General features: G+C 27.6%; 4 protein-coding genes across 6 annotated transcripts; 3 read left to right on the forward strand and 1 right to left on the reverse strand.

The window, feature by feature from the left end:
* The first annotated feature begins 2572 nt into the window (after positions 1–2572).
* Positions 2573–7881, forward strand: LOC113551944 (aminoacylase-1-like). Its single transcript, XM_026954542.1, has 9 exons — positions 2573–2988; positions 3357–3459; positions 4785–4908; positions 4971–5140; positions 5423–5594; positions 5658–5804; positions 5869–6283; positions 6878–6938; positions 7548–7881. The coding sequence occupies exons 2-9, from the start codon at positions 3457–3459 to the stop codon at positions 7689–7691; spliced, it is 1236 nt and encodes a 411-aa protein (XP_026810343.1). The 5' UTR covers positions 2573–2988; positions 3357–3456; the 3' UTR covers positions 7692–7881.
* A 1617-nt stretch (positions 7882–9498) lies between these two features.
* LOC113556514 (aminoacylase-1-like) lies at positions 9499–11312 on the forward strand. 3 transcript variants are annotated; one of them, XM_026961520.1, is made up of 7 exons: positions 9499–9774; positions 9868–10037; positions 10112–10280; positions 10338–10484; positions 10558–10972; positions 11028–11088; positions 11154–11312. In XM_026961520.1, the coding sequence occupies exons 1-7, from the start codon at positions 9684–9686 to the stop codon at positions 11295–11297; spliced, it is 1197 nt and encodes a 398-aa protein (XP_026817321.1). In that variant the 5' UTR covers positions 9499–9683; the 3' UTR covers positions 11298–11312. The 3 variants fall into 3 exon arrangements, with proteins under 3 accessions (XP_026817321.1, XP_026817329.1, XP_026817314.1); XM_026961528.1 differs by having other exon boundaries at positions 9505–9774; positions 10109–10280; positions 11028–11093; XM_026961513.1 differs by having other exon boundaries at positions 9507–9774; positions 10109–10280.
* A 41-nt stretch (positions 11313–11353) lies between these two features.
* LOC113556539 (nucleoporin NUP35-like) lies at positions 11354–13052 on the reverse strand. The gene is made up of 5 exons (XM_026961555.1): positions 12397–13052; positions 12227–12328; positions 11850–12141; positions 11596–11778; positions 11354–11511 (listed from the first exon to the last, which is right to left on the reverse strand). The coding sequence occupies exons 1-5, from the start codon at positions 12606–12608 to the stop codon at positions 11443–11445; spliced, it is 858 nt and encodes a 285-aa protein (XP_026817356.1). The 5' UTR covers positions 12609–13052; the 3' UTR covers positions 11354–11442.
* Positions 13053–13060: 8 nt separating this feature from the next.
* LOC113556532 (LIM and senescent cell antigen-like-containing domain protein 1) lies at positions 13061–15169 on the forward strand. Its single transcript, XM_026961541.1, has 7 exons — positions 13061–13303; positions 13425–13484; positions 13550–13660; positions 13746–14051; positions 14120–14261; positions 14327–14585; positions 14653–15169. Exons 2-7 carry the CDS (start codon positions 13477–13479, stop codon positions 14853–14855), a joined length of 1029 nt encoding a protein of 342 aa, XP_026817342.1. The 5' UTR covers positions 13061–13303; positions 13425–13476; the 3' UTR covers positions 14856–15169.
* The last annotated feature ends 908 nt before the right edge of the window (positions 15170–16077 follow it).

Here is a 16077-nt window from a genome sequence, read left to right on the forward strand (position 1 = left end):
AATTATCAATTGACATATTATTATAAAAATACTTTTTTTGTAAAATTAAAGCCCCCAAAAATAAATTAGCCCAGGGCCACTAATTTCATTAATCTGGCTCTGGCTAGAACAATACAACTATTATGGAGCTGATAAACTTTTTATAAACATTATTTTATCATCAAATCATACACTACGACCACAGTACCCCACTGTGGAAGTTTTAAATAACATTTAGATTTAGATAATAGTAATATAGATGAATAAACTTAAAATTTAAAATAAATAGAATTAAAAAACGAATTTAATTACGTTTTAAGAATTTTTTTATTATTCATTATGAATTAGGATTTAGCGAATTTTCGGAATATTAGTTTTGAACTCTTGAATATACCTATATATGACAGGTGATTCATGAAGCATGTTTGATTAAATGCATAGTATTTAAAAAATCCTGTGAATTTTTTCTTTTGATCCCCCAAGCTTTGAACTAGATCCAATTTGCTACCAGAAACCACTCTCAAAGTTAAAATGTCTTTTTACTACTCCAAAAGATGACAGCAGACAGAAAAAAACACATGCCATTGTAAAATCCCAACATTCTTTGCTTTGCTCAGAATCTAAAATGGAATAATTAGTTAACCGTTAACCACTTCGTTGTACAGTAGGGTACTAAGGTCATTGTAATTTGTTGTGTTATATTGTATTCATTGAATACTTACTTGGCTACTTACGAATAACGATTTTGAGCGAAGACGATCCGTAATCATATGTTACTTAGTAGGTATACTTGTATTTTACTATTTTAGGGTAAATATATAATGTTATTATAGTAATTTACTTTACTATGAGTAATGTGGTAAATTGACTAAATTTTTTTCCGAAATTATTACGTTTATTTAATATCGTGTATAATTATTATTTAATAATAGTTATACATTTTTGGGTCAATACCACTTACCGTACAATGGTGTGGATAGATTCGTGGTATAAATAGGCAATAGCTTAAAATAAATCTAAATATTTTGAAAATAGCATTGTATATATAAAATATAGTTATATACGTAAAAGTTTCAAGTCTCAGCGAGGCCACGAATTACAACAATATAATTAAAATTTATTCATATTGCAATTGGACATTAGGAATTTTTAATTTTGACCACTCAAAAGTATAAGGACATAAGGTTATGGTATTGAATTGTTTGAATAAAACGGTTAACCAGATTTAATCCTAATTAACCTAATTTATACGTTTAAATAAAATAAAATACATAAACTGTTGGGTCATCTATTTCTGGACGGTAAAGTTGAGTATAGAATTGTATATAATAGTGCCCACGACCCAGTCGGCCCACCCAACCGTTGTACACTGTACGCCTATTGCCTATAGGCTCTCGGTTTAATCGGTCTATACTCTATAGGCATTCTACAGTCACATCTCACAAACACATTAATTAACCGGTTTTGCATCGATTTAGTAAGAAATTCATGGTTAAAAATAAATTAACCAGACAACGGTTTGTTTTCTACGTATAAATCAGCCAAGAGTAGTACATTTCTAAATCTTAAGCACATTTATTTTTTAGGAGAATCTACACCAGTTTGTGTCATTGAATTTTTGACAGAAAATATGGTAGTGGTTGGTCAAATTGGAACATGACCAAACCATTAATTTTTTTTTAGAGATTAAATAAGATTAATTGCGAATATTATTTTTATCGAAAATTAGGTTTCTTGAGTTTATTTTAGACATTAAATATTATAAAAGATATGAACAATAATAATAATAGCTTTATATGTAGGAATATAGTCATATAGGAAATGGTAACACAACTACACAACAAAGTCCGTGCCCTAATGCCCTGCATTTTAATAATAATCACAGAATAAAAATGAAAAATAAAGTCCATAATTTATTCTGTATAATGATTATGATTTATGAACAACTTATTTTTGCCTTATTGTGGCCTAATCTAAGGTAAGATGCGTAGTGCGTACCGAGTTTGTAGGGATACTCAAGGAGTGAGGAAGGGCGGATAGCGGATAGAAAACTGCGACGGCGTCAAAATATGATAATCAGAGGATCATGGTCGCAAAAAACGACCGTTGATAACGGTAGTTAACGATAACAGTAGAGAGATAAATAATAATTGAGTTATTTAAATTATTATAATAATTGCGCGGGCAGACGAGTGACGGCGTGGCGCAGGAAGCGGACACAATATGACTAAATTGTCTAAATCAAATGTGTAATTTATCATGGTCGGACTCGAGACAGTTTGTAGTCCGCCAAAATTCTACAAGTTACAGCACTACAGCCGAGTACAACGAGTTACGAATACGGCTACAAACAACAGCTTATACATCAGCATCAATCAGTAGAGTAGTGGCCACTGCCACCGATTAGTCGGCACTCAGCGTGCGAGGTGTTTGTAATCTCTAATCGTTCTTGACGCTCTTGTTCTTAGTCAGTTCGTCGTAAACCGTTGTCCTGTTCTGGTGTCCTGTATCGCGGTCGGTTGAGGATTTTACGTAAGACACGTATTATATAATATAATATTATAACAATAATATGCGTATACGTTTTATGAGAGAAACAACTATTGTCTATTGTTCTGTTGGCGGTGACTATTGTTGGGATGATAACGTTAACGAACGAATATAATATATAGTATCATTAATACTTAAAATATGTAGAATTTTAAGTGGGCAATAACGATTAAATTATATTACAATACCAATTAACTACGACACGCACGCACACACACGCACATACACACACACACACATACAATAATACCCATTCATTAAATCCATACCTACATTTAGTGATATATGTGAATTAATTATTGTAATACTGTCGAACCTAAATTGTAGTTGTAGGTACATGCAGTGATTACTATAATATTATATTATTTATAAATTATCAATTATTTACAAACGTCTTCTGATGTGGTGATTTCTAAACATATCACACAGTACAGCATTCTCTGTAATAACAATTAACAAGTAAGTTGTGCGCCGCAATATTATGTTATGTAATGTTCAATTCGATATTAAGATTTATATTAATATATACTTTGTTAGTATTTAAACATACTACAATACAAATTCAATTTATGAAATTTTATGCTTTATAATTATCAATTACTAATGTTTTGTAGTTGACTGTTTTTTTTTATTTTAGAATTATTTGTTAAAACTTAATTTCATTGGTAGGCTGCAAGGAAAATTTTTTTGTTGCAATTTGATTATAGGGATTTTGAGTATATTCTTATTTATTTTAATCACAATTGAAAATCATTGCAAGGTTGTACATTTTATTCAATTTTAGGTTTATTTAATATTTTCTTTTATCATTCATATTTGTTATACAGGCAAACACAAAGTGCTGACTTGTGTTATGATCAATAATGGAATACAATCGGCCAAATAACTAATGTATAATTTAAAACATAATATTATTTTAATACTATCATGGTGAGAATATTTTTTGAATTCCATAATATCAATATTATTTTTTTTTTTTATAATAAACTATTAAACCTAACAAATAATTTTTACACTTTAAATTATAATTATATACTAAACAAAATATTATATCAATATTTAAAATTGATTTTTATGAAATTCAAGTATAGGTAGTTTGAATTGCTTCCATTTTATCATATTATCTAAATTTTATATTTGCACTGAACAGTATAGATCTAATTTCCAGAGGCCATGATTAAATTGTCTAATTTTTATAATCAAAACCAGCATAGTACTTTATTTGTAGTCTAATAACTAATACAAAATTGTATGTTTATAAGAAAATAAATATGTAATATGTATTTTGGAAAATATATATGTATCTAAAGGTTCATTGGAGAATGAATAAATTATTAAAATAAATAAATAAATCATCCTAACTGTAACAATTTTAATTTTAATTAGTACTATTTTTATTAATTTTAATCAATATATCTGTCTTGGCATATTTTTTCTTTGGTATTGATTAAACTAATACAATAGTTAATCATAGATGTTTACAATTTGTTTTGTTAAATTAATTATAAATTTATTTTTGTATTCTTGCTGGCAACATATTTTTTTATATATTTATTATTAGTAATAGCTATGTATGGGAATTTGGCTAGGTTTAAAATTTGTCTTAAGGTTACATTTAATTATTTTTTGCACAAAGTTTAAATATTTGAAGTAAAAAAAAAATATTATTAGCAATTATTCATTTTTGATAAAAAAAATTATCAAGGAATAAATAGGTATCCTTGTTAGAAAATAACTTATATTTTGAAATAATTTTAAGCTATAGTTGTATAATATATTATTTGTACTATGAAGTGTTAAATTATAAAAGTGTATTTTAGGTTTTTTCTAAAAATTATGTTTAATTATTATTATTTTTTTAAATTAATTACTAAAAAGTTAATTAATATTAATACATATTATGATAAAATAATACAATATACTAGTATTGTTTAGTTTGTACAATCGATAGACAGATTAATAAGATAAAAATAAATTGTGTTTTGTGGTAAGTTGCTCAGTGCATGGTTATTTTATAACTAATACATATTAATTACTGATAAAATAACATAAGTATTTAATTAATTACAAGTTATTTATCTTCATAAAATAAAACATATTTTCTAATCTTTGAGAGTTTTTAATGCATGTTAATCCAAATCTAATTATTTGTAATAAAATGTATTAACAACAGGCAATATTAGAAGTCTATTAAATAGAAATGAAATGATGGTTATTTTAATATTATTAATTTAGTTTATTTGATGATAATATAGGCTGAACTTTTAAAAATCAAAAAAAGAAAAATGGCTTTCAACAAAGATTGTGATGAAAATGAAGCTGTAACTAATTTTCGCGAATATTTACGTATTCCCACCGTTCACCCTGATGTTGACTATAGTATGTACATTTTATTATGGCTATTAATACTATAAGTAAAAAATATTTTTTATTTTCTGTAGGTAAATGTGTTGAATTTCTATTGCGTCAAGCACAAAGTTTAAATCTTCCATCAAATATTTATTATATGGCCCCTGGAAAACCAATAGTAGTTATAACATGGCTTGGACAAAAACCAGAACTTCCTTCTATACTACTTAACTCTCATACAGATGTTGTTCCAGTATATCCTGTAAATATTATTACATTATAAATTCTTATCCATCATTAAAGAATTATATATTTTTTTAAGTTAAATTATTAATTAGCATGTATTCTAACAAAAAATTTTTGGAAAATAAATATAATTTTAAAATTATACAAATTTAATTAATCTACAAAATCTAATGTTCCTTATCAGATTGTACAATTTAAAACATTTTGATTTAGTTAAGTTTTAACACGACAATTTTTGTTTATAATACATACTATCACTTTTTACAAATTTATATAATTCCCTTGTTTTTGTGTATAGGAATGTTGGACTTATGATCCATTTTCTGCACACAAAGATAAAAACGGAAACATTTATGCCAGAGGATCACAAGATATGAAATGTGTTGGAATACAATATATAGAAACAATACGAAAATATATAAAAGAAAAATTAGTTTTTGATAGAACTATACATATGTCATTTGTGCCTGGTTTGTGTGTTTTTAATTTGTGCTAACATTATGATAATGAGTTTTATTTATATTTTGTTTTAGATGAAGAAACAGGTGGAGATTTGGGAATGAAATTGTTTGTTGGGTCACCTGAATTTGCATCATTAAATGTTGGTTTTGCATTAGATGAAGGATTAGCTAGTAGCGATGACAGTTTCAGCGTATACTATGGAGAGCGAACTTTATGGCGTAAGTAATACCAAATTATTATAATATGTAAACACCATATTAACAATTTTTTTTTTATTGATAGATCTTCAAATAAAATGTTCTGGTACACCTGGACATGGTTCGTTAATACATGAAAATACAGCTGGAGAAAAGTTACAATATATCATAAACAAATTTATGAATTGGAGGGAGCATGAAAAATTAAGGATGAAAACTTGTAAATTGAATGTTGGAGATGTAACATCAATAAATTTAACAATGTTAAGTGGAGGATGTCAAGTAAATGTGGTGCCACCAGAGTTGTCAGTTAGTTTTGATGTAAGATTGAGTATTGCTGTAGATCCTACAACAATAGAAAACATTGTTAGAAAATGGTGTAAGGAAGCTGGTGAAGGTGTATCTTTAGAATTCATCAATAAAAGCGCATTCATTCAGCCTACACTACTTGGACCAGAAAACCCATGGTGGGTTACATTTAAAAATGAATGTGATAAAATGTAAGTATTAAAAACAAATTATAGTTATTTCCTAAATAAAAAATTGTTAAAAAAGTTATTAAAACTTTTATCATAGTAAAATATTATTACTTATACTCTATTCGAAATGAGATCGTACCTCAGTGGCCAGCTTGTGCGTATGGGCGTGGCTTTACTACACGGCAGGTCTACAGATAGTTGACTCGGTAGGGTGGACAAACAGGTGTTGTTTGACTGCCGCTGAGGTACGAACTCATTCCGAATAGAGTATATATACTTTTACTACATACCAACAGAGCCATTATGGTTACCATTTATTGTGAAAATGTGTAGTGAAAGATGAGTTTTTCGGTAAACCACTTTAAGTTTTAATAATTCTATGATTATTTTCTCCTACTTACCTAGCTTTTAATAAAATATAGGATAACTCAAAGGATTACTGAAATATGTTATAATATTGGTATTGATTACAATACTACATAAATATCTTAATATATACTCTAACTTAGTATAGTATTAATAGATTTAATCCAATTTAAAACGGTAATAATATGAATTGTTAAATTGTATCAAATAATATTTTTATGAGAAACTAATATTAATTTTTTATTTCAGGAATTTAAAAACAAAAACATATGTATTTCCTGGTGCAACAGATAGTAGATATATTAGAGAGGTATTTATACAATATAATAATACATTTCTGAAATGTTTAAAAGAATATCATATCCACATGTGTTGTCTTTGTCTTACTAATACATAACATACCAAAATATACTTTTATAGTGAATTGACAAATTATCAAACTTAAAGGTAAGAATATAATCTGTATTTTCCTGTTGGTTTTGTATGATATTTCAATTTTAAAGTAAGTTATGATCACTTTAAAATATTAATATTTGATATATTTGCTTAAAAACTAAAATAATGTAAAAAACTAACAAAAGAATACAGATAATGTTCTTACTTTTAAGTTTTATAATAGATCAATTTACTTTAATATTTAAGCTTAATGCACAAATTTGAACTTCAAAGCATGTACTTAAGTATATTATTGAGAAAGAAATAACACATGCATATGGCAATATGTCATCATTGAATAATGTTTATATAAAATTAAAATTATATTAAATTGTTTCACTTAACTGAATATTTTTTGAAAGTTATTTTATAGTATCTAATTATAGACTTATTTAGGTCTTCTATAAAAAAGACTGTTGTGCATGACACAGTTGTCAGTTATTAAAAGTGATTTTATTAATATTGATTATTTTTTTATTTGCAGGTTGGTATTCCAGCTTTAGGATTTTCACCAATAAATAATACTCCTATTCTTTTGCACGATCATGATGAATTTTTGAATGAGAAGACATTCCTGGATGGCATAGATATTTATTATAATATTATTAAGAGTCTTGCATCTGTTTAAATTACAACTATTTATTTTATCTTCATATGTTAATTAATTTTAAAAATGGAAATTATAATATGTGTTATTAATTCTAAGAATATTATTTCTTATTTTACTTTATAAAAAAAAAAAAACCAACATAAATTGAATATTAATTTTAGTGACATGAATATTTTTGTTCCAAATGTGATATATTTAAATAATATTTAAGGAATATATCATTCTTTAAGAAATTGAAATAAAAAAGAATTATTGACGTATTTACTAAATAGTAAATATATCAATTTTAAACATTATTATTTAATTAGTATGTTATGTTATGTTTTAATAAATTGTTGTATTATTTATTCAAAATATATTAAATGTTAATGACTAATTATTTAATTTAAATATAAATTCTAAAATTTCCTGAATTCAAGCAAAAACCAAAAACTATTGTTTTTGTGTAAATTGAATTACATCACCATGATATTTTATAAAATACATCAAAACTTAATTTGATGTTAGCGTAATTTTTATCCGATACTTAACTAAAAATTCTAACAAAATGTATGTCTTCACAAATGTTTTTTTTTTTTTTACAAGTAATGAACAATCTATATCAATTATACTAGACAATAAGAATATGTGATAAATGTTACAAAGTCAAAACAAAGTTTTGTTGTAAGAAGCCATCTATTAATAACAATTTCTGTTAGCTTGATGTTAATTTAAGAGATCTTGACACCAATTACGCTAGAAACGTCTCAGAGAAATACCAGGTATTGTAGGAGTGGCCAATTTTTTTTATTAATGGATTTGGATGATTATTTAGGCGGCTATTGAATCTTTTATAAAAGATTTTTGCTTCATCATTTATTGTTTTTAATTTTAAGTCTGAATATAATGTATGATTTGACGCTGAAGCATTCATAAGTTTTCTAAGAGCAATATTTTGTAAGGTTTGGATTTTCAATATGTTTGACTTTTTCACATAGTCCCAAAGTTACAGGCCATAGTGGTTTCAAAAGTGTGTTGTTCTAATAGAGGTATATTTATTATTGGTTAATAAAGGTTTAAGTATGCAAAAACGATGATTCAATGCTAATCATTTAGCTTTGATGTGATGAGCCTACATATGCAGCCATATAATATTTATTTCTGAAAAGTGTTATTACTGTGTTGGTTGTTTTTTACTAATAGCACTTGAATATTTTCTAAAATTCACAGAGAACCACGTACTGGCTATATTTAATTAATATACATGTATAACGGTCACAAAATAGTATGCCACGAGATATTGATTATGATTCATAATTTATGAATAACTTTTGTATTGTAGTGTACCAACTGTACCAATTTTGTAAAGTTTTATTCAAATACTTTTTTTAAGTATGGGAGCATACACAATAAAAATAAACTAAGATTAGTTTATTTTAGATTTATTTTTGTCTAATATTAATATTCTAACGTTCAACTTGGTATGCAGAAAATAGACAAATTAAAAATTTAACCAGTTGCGATAATAACAATTGAATGTAACATATTTACAAGTTATAATATATTAGTATCTTAGACATTATTAAAACTGACACTTCAATATATTCGCAGAACATGATAAATATTTGAATATGTACCTCGTTAATCATACTGTTATCATTATTAAACACAAAGTTAATGAGTATTAAAACACATTTAATTTCATACATAACTAATTGAAGAAGTGATGACATTATAAATTAATACTTAATAATATTGTTTATCTAGTTTTTTCTTTATGCTATATTAAATTTATCAAGACTATTAACTCAAATAGTGTAAGGTTTATTTCATCATATATTCTATATAGTGAAATTATTTTTATTATTATTCATTATCAACAAGTTATAAAATTAGTATTTCATATTTAGCGATAGTAAATACTTTGTAGTGAACATTATTAAAAATATATTTTTTTATTGTCGTAGTGAGTATTATAACATACAATCAAATGTTTAAAATAAAATAGTATTGAAAATTTAAAATTGTAAGATGGCTTCAGCCAATCCACTTGAACATGAATCAGTAACCATATTTAGAGAATATCTACGGATACCAACAGTTCAACCAAATGTCGACTACAGTTTGTATTTTTAGTTTTAATCTAAATACTTAAATATTATAATTTTTGAATCATTTAATGAATGGATATTAATTAGTTAAATCTTACAAACAGGTGAATGTATAAGGTTTCTTGAACGTCAAGCCCAAAGATTAGGTCTCCCATTAAAAGTTTACTATATGGCCCCTGGCAAACCAATTGCAATTATTACATGGGTAGGACAAAAATCTGAATTACCATCAATATTACTCACTTCACATATGGATGTTGTTCCAGTGTATTTAGTTAGTAATATTTTTTTATTGCCTATTTTGAATTTGTTTATATAGACTTAAGTTTGAAGATTTTTGTTTAGGAGAAATGGACACATGACCCATTTTTTGCATATAAAGATGAAAGTGGAAATATTTATGCTAGAGGAGCACAAGATATGAAATGTGTTGGCATTCAATATTTAGAAACGATCAGAAAGTATATTACAGAAAACCTTAAATTGAAAAGAACTATACACATATGTTTTACACCGGGTAAATATAATTATTAAATTGTTCTTAAAAATAAAACTAATGCATTAGTGAATTTAGATGAAGAAATTGGAAGTAAGTTTGGTATGGCTAAATTTGTTACAACTCGGGAGTTTGCAGAACTAAATATAGGTTTTGCTCTGGACGAAGGGATAGCAACACCGAATGAAGTTTTTGATGTTTATTATTGTGAAAGAACTTCTTGGTGTAAGTTATATACCAGTTTACAATACAATTATTATAATCTATTTTAAAATAAGAATTACATTATTTTTTGTAGATTTAATTATAACTTGTACTGGCCAGACTGGACATGGTTCAATACTACATGAGAATACAGCTGGAGAAAAGTTACAATATATAATTAATAAATTTATGAATTGGAGAGAATATGAAAAAAATAAATTAAAAAACAGTGATTTAGAACTGGGGGATGTGACAACTATAAACTTAACAATGATTAATGGGGGGTGTCAGATAAATGTTGTGCCAACTGAATTATCAGTTACTTTTGATATACGGTTAGCAATTGATATAGATATAGAAAAAATGAAAGAAACTGTACAAGAATGGTGTCGTAATGCTGGTCCAGGTGTCTACGTAAAATTTAAGGATAATCCAATTCGTCTTAAACCAACTAAAATTGATAATAGTAATCCATGGTGGATTGCATTCAAAAATGAATGTGATAAAATGTAAGTTTAAGTATAAAACGATTTTGACTTTAAATAAAATCAAATGTTGTTTTAGGGATATGAAAATCAATACTTGTATATTTCCCGCAGGAACAGATAGCAAATTTATAAGAAACGTAAAGTATAAAAATATTTAATTACAAGTATTATAATAATATCACATATATTAAAATTTTAATAGATTGGCATACCAGTTTTGGGATTTTCTCCAATGAACCAAACAAAAACTTTATTACATGATCATAACGAATTTCTAAACGAGAAAACATTTATTAGAGGTTTGGATATTTATTACAATATAATTAAAGGACTTACATCGGTTTGAAATTCAAATTATCAATAATAATTTTAATTATTATTAATTAAAAATTTATTCAAAAAAAAAAAAAAAATATATTAATTAATAAAATATAAACAATGGTTTGAAAATCTATTTGTGATTTTGTCATACGCATATTTAAGTATCTTACCTACCAACCAAACAAATATTCCAAAGTTTTTGTAACAATACCATTTGAAGTTGTAGCTGAAGGAGAGTTCTATTAAAAATTAAAACAATTTATTTTTAAATAATTATTTAAATAGTACAGTTAATTTGTTGATAAATCAATAAGGAAACTTACATCTTTTCCTTGAATAGGTATAGGTTTTATAGCCATTGGTCTAATATTGTTTCTTTTGGAAATTGAATCGTTTGGACTTGAAAATTGTTGACCTAAAATAGGTGAACGCATAGATTTCGATAAAACTTCAGTATTTTGTCCTGGATGTGATTCAGTAGGGCTAATATTTTCATTTAAAATTGTCTGTAAAGTAACATTTGTATGAACATTAAATGTAATATAACTGTTGACTGTTGAGTAATAGTATCTCTTACCTTATCATTACATGGAATAACTCCAATCATAGCTCCATTATTGGTTACATGACCATTAAATAACAGAGCTCGGTGATAATCTGTAGAATCACTAAAACATATGTGTGCCCAATTTGGCCCTGCTTGTCTCACATCAACACAAGACACCATGTGTATAAATTTAGATAATATTTCATCTTTATTTGAAATTGAATAGCCAAAAACTGTAATCCAACATCCCGGGGCAGTTTTGGGTTGTTCCAACAAATTGTTTTTATCAGAGTAAAATTGTTTGTTTTCTTTATTGTTACACCTGCATTAAAAAAATAATAGTTTGTATAAGTATGACAAACGATTGCTAAAATTAAATTTAGAATATAATATATTATTATATTTACTGCTCTTCTCTATAATCAGAAGTATTGAGCATATCAAATAAATCAATTGTTGGAGCTTTTGTTGGTTCATCATTGACTCTATTTAAGATAGGAGTGGAAGATCTGAAAAAGCAAACAAAATGTTGTAATGAAGTATTCTTTTAGACCAATCATTGTAGTATAATACGTACGGTTTATCGCTTAGTTCGTGATGAAAATTTCGCATTAAAAACGTAGTGTGTACATCCGAGGTATGACTACGATTAGCACGTAACGGAGACATGGTGCTGATGGAAACATTACCAATCGGCGATTGAGCACGCTCACCCATCAAGTAACCTGGAAGATAAGTAGGTTTCTGTGGACTGTCGTGCGACGGTGATCCCAGAGCCATAGGTTCCATTTCACAATTCTGTCGCTTGGATACGATATTACAACAATTTAAGATATTACACAACGATTTTCTAATGAAATCCAAACGAATAGATCTGAACACGGATTGATTTTAACGGTGTCGTGATTTGAATATATAATGTCAAGACTTATAAAGAATAGATCTTGATATAAGTAGAGTAAATAGTAAACTCTAAACACTGATTTCGAATTTTTGATTTTTGAATTGTCAAGATCTTTAGTTGTATACCTAATGATAAAAAAATAAAAAATCACAACAAGGGATAACGGAAACTACCATCTACTGCAGCTTGCTGTATAATTTGTTAAATCTTAAAATCACTTCAGTGGTAGGAATGAGACAGAAGCGCCAACTTGATGAATGAAAAAAAAAACGAAACCGAAAACACAAAAATCTTTTTATTATCACATGGACGCGTTCCGTTTGCTTCCCTGAAGACCTTGACACGACGTTATCCATAAATAGCAATATGCAGTCGTGTAATCGTAAATCGTGATTCTACGGCATTAGTGTGCGTGTACAAACTAGTAAATACGAGTGTGGAGTGTTACGATACTACGACGCCCGTGAGTCGTGACTCTTTCCTGTCGTTCCAATAGTTGTAGGTAGTCGGTTTCCGGAACGTTCTAATTTTGGAGCGTGGGAGTACCTGCCTGAAACGCCTACAGTTAACTGAATATGAAGTGAGTAGAAAAGAAAATCATAAGATCGAGCGCACCCATTTATTATTATTATTATCGCAGTCCTCGTTCGCGAGTTTCATTCAATTGCGTATCTATTAACGTTTTTCGTTTTTCTCCACAGGACACCACCAGCAGTTTCTACGGCGGACGAATAACGACCACATCAGATCTCAATGCCTGGGTAAGTGTCATATCTCCGGATCGCGTTCACGAAATCAACCCATCTTAACTGATACCCCGTTTCAGCGTAACCATGTCGTTTAGTAACATGTCGTGTTCCCGTTGTGGGGATGGCTTCGATCCGCACGACAAAATTGTTAACTCGCAGGGCGAGTTATGGCATCCACAGTGTTTTGTGTAAGTAGTGATTCTGGATTAATTGTCATTTCGGAGTAAGTATAGTGGAACAATTTATTAATGATGTTTTATTTTCCGTTCACAGATGCTCTCAGTGTTTCCGGCCATTCCCTGACGGTCTTTTCTACGAGTTTGAAGGTCGCAAATACTGTGAACATGACTTTCAAGTTTTGTTCGCACCCTGTTGTGGTAAATGTGGTGAATTCGTCATTGGACGTGTCATCAAGGCAATGTCTGCTTCTTGGCATCCAGCCTGCTTCTGCTGCGCAGTATGCAACAAGGAACTAGCTGACCGTGGGTTTGTTCGCAACCGCAATAGAGCTTTGTGTCATGAATGTAATGCTGCCGATAAAGCGGTTTTGTCGGGTAGACACATATGTTTTAAGTGCCAGTATGTGAAGATATGAAAAAAAATTAACCATTTTCTACTGTACTCTAAATTCATCTTATTGGTTTTAGTGGTGTTATCGATGACAAACCATTACGATTCAGAGGTGAGGTTTATCATGGTTATCATTTCAACTGCACAGCTTGTGGTATTGAACTGAATTCAGATGCTCGTGAATTGAAACATAGATCTGGTTATACAGCTAACGAAATGGTATAAAATAAACATTTATAAATATTAAAAAAAAAAAAAAATGAATATGATAATATTATTTTTAGAATGAGTTGTATTGTTTGCGATGCCATGACAAGATGGGTATTCCAATTTGTGGTGCATGTCGGCGACCCATTGAAGAACGGGTAGTAACAGCACTAGGAAAACATTGGCACGTAGAACATTTTGTTTGTGCAAAGTGTGAAAAACCATTTTTGGGCCATAGGCATTATGAAAGAAAAGGCTTAGCTTATTGTGAAACTCATTATCATCAGCTATTTGGTAACTTATGCTTTGTTTGCAATCAAGTAATTGCTGGTGATGGTAAGTACAAAAATTATATTAATTAGATAAATTTGAATTAGTTCTCAATAATTATTTTAATTTTCAGTGTTTACCGCTTTGAATAAAGCTTGGTGTGTGCATCATTTTGCTTGTTCATTCTGTGATCAAAAAATGACACAAAAGACAAAATTTTATGAATGTGACTTAAAACCAGCATGTAAAAAGTGCTATGAAAAGTTTCCATCAGAATTCAGGCGTAGATTACGCAAAGCATATGATAATACACCAAAAAAATCTACATCTGCTTGAAATTTCCCATAACTTTTATAAGTTATCACAGTATTTTTATCGGTAACATAATAAATCAAGAAATTAAAATATTAACAAATGACAATCACAAATTCTAATAAATTAGCAACTTTGCTACATATATTATTGTTATAGTCGCGTTTGGCATTAAATTGTGCTATCTGTGTAAGCTTGGTGTTTTCTAAACAATTGGCAAATTTGTTAGGTTGCATTAACTTGAATTTAGATAATTATTTTTATACACATAATTTTTATTAAATATTTGATGTTTATTCTTTAAGAAGATTATTAATAAATTCATACTTTATGTATTAGATATTTTTTGTTTCATCATAATTTACATAATTACTATTTTAATTTGATGTAATGATTTATTTATTAATTTTATAACAATATAAATTCATTTTATTATAGACTAATTATTGTGTTTTATTTTTTGCATTTCATACTTCATATTACTTAATTGTTTAAACATAGACCCAAAAATATTTTCTTGGGTATATAAATTATTTATATGCAGAAATTTTTTTTATTTATATTTATAATTCTACTCGATGTGTTATAGACAGTTATAAATACTTTACTTTAATTCAAGAACATATGATATAAAACATGGAGTACAGTTTATTTCAATGCTGTGTTATAAAATACAAATGAAATAATAGTATTTGATAATAACTTACAAGTAGAATTTATTAATAAAAAAACTCAAATAAATTTCCCATAGTAAATTTATACTTGTAAATGTTATCTATTTGTATTACACTACATATAGACTAATTTATTTAGCTGGATTCATAGTTATGTTACTTGTTATGGAGATAAAAACCACACTATGCGACTATGCGACAGACAACATATTCTAGAACAGAGATTGGGTACCTTTTTGTAAGAAAGTCATTTTTTCAAAAAATTACAAAACTATGATATCCAGCGAACCGCACAGGTTTGAACAACCTCTTTTTTTTAATTGTGGTGTATAAATTATTACTTTATTAGTACATATATTAGAATAAAGATAGTATTATAATTTCATTAAAAAATTTAAAATAATAAATAACTATTCATAAGTTTTACCATTTGGATTATAATAATAAAAACCAATAACTTTCCTAAGCTGTACTCCTATACTGATTGTAAATTTGTAATACTTATGTCTTTCATGAATCATAATAACTATAAACTCTAAACAAATTTACTGCCATATTATACTATAAGCAAA

The sequence above is a fragment of the Rhopalosiphum maidis genome, chromosome 4, assembly GCF_003676215.2.
Source record: "Rhopalosiphum maidis isolate BTI-1 chromosome 4, ASM367621v3, whole genome shotgun sequence".
NCBI classification, from domain to species: domain Eukaryota; kingdom Metazoa; phylum Arthropoda; class Insecta; order Hemiptera; family Aphididae; genus Rhopalosiphum; species Rhopalosiphum maidis.

What these genes read in the sequence shown, in the direction of transcription:
- LOC113551944 (XM_026954542.1), top strand. An exon ending in ATGTTGTTCCAGTATATCCT is followed by an intron (nt 5,141 to 5,422) that starts GTAAATATTATT and finishes TTTTGTGTATAG; the next exon opens with GAATGTTGGACTTATGATCC. An exon ending in TGGAGAGCGAACTTTATGGC is followed by an intron (nt 5,805 to 5,868) that starts GTAAGTAATACC and finishes TTTTATTGATAG; the next exon opens with ATCTTCAAATAAAATGTTCT.
- LOC113556514 (XM_026961513.1), top strand. Translation starts at nt 9,684, where the DNA reads ATGGCTTCAGCCAATCCACTTGAACATGAATCAGTAACCATATTTAGA. An exon ending in ATGTTGTTCCAGTGTATTTA is followed by an intron (nt 10,038 to 10,108) that starts GTTAGTAATATT and finishes ATTTTTGTTTAG; the next exon opens with GAGAAATGGACACATGACCC. An exon ending in ATAGCAAATTTATAAGAAAC is followed by an intron (nt 11,089 to 11,153) that starts GTAAAGTATAAA and finishes AAATTTTAATAG; the next exon opens with ATTGGCATACCAGTTTTGGG.
- LOC113556539 (XM_026961555.1), bottom strand. Translation starts at nt 12,608, where the DNA reads ATGGAACCTATGGCTCTGGGATCACCGTCGCACGACAGTCCACAGAAA. An exon ending in CACGAACTAAGCGATAAACC is followed by an intron (nt 12,329 to 12,396) that starts GTACGTATTATA and finishes TTGCTTTTTCAG; the next exon opens with ATCTTCCACTCCTATCTTAA. An exon ending in TCTGATTATAGAGAAGAGCA is followed by an intron (nt 12,142 to 12,226) that starts GTAAATATAATA and finishes TTTTTAATGCAG; the next exon opens with GTGTAACAATAAAGAAAACA.
- LOC113556532 (XM_026961541.1), top strand. An exon ending in CACATATGTTTTAAGTGCCA is followed by an intron (nt 14,052 to 14,119) that starts GTATGTGAAGAT and finishes TATTGGTTTTAG; the next exon opens with TGGTGTTATCGATGACAAAC. An exon ending in GTTATACAGCTAACGAAATG is followed by an intron (nt 14,262 to 14,326) that starts GTATAAAATAAA and finishes TATTATTTTTAG; the next exon opens with AATGAGTTGTATTGTTTGCG.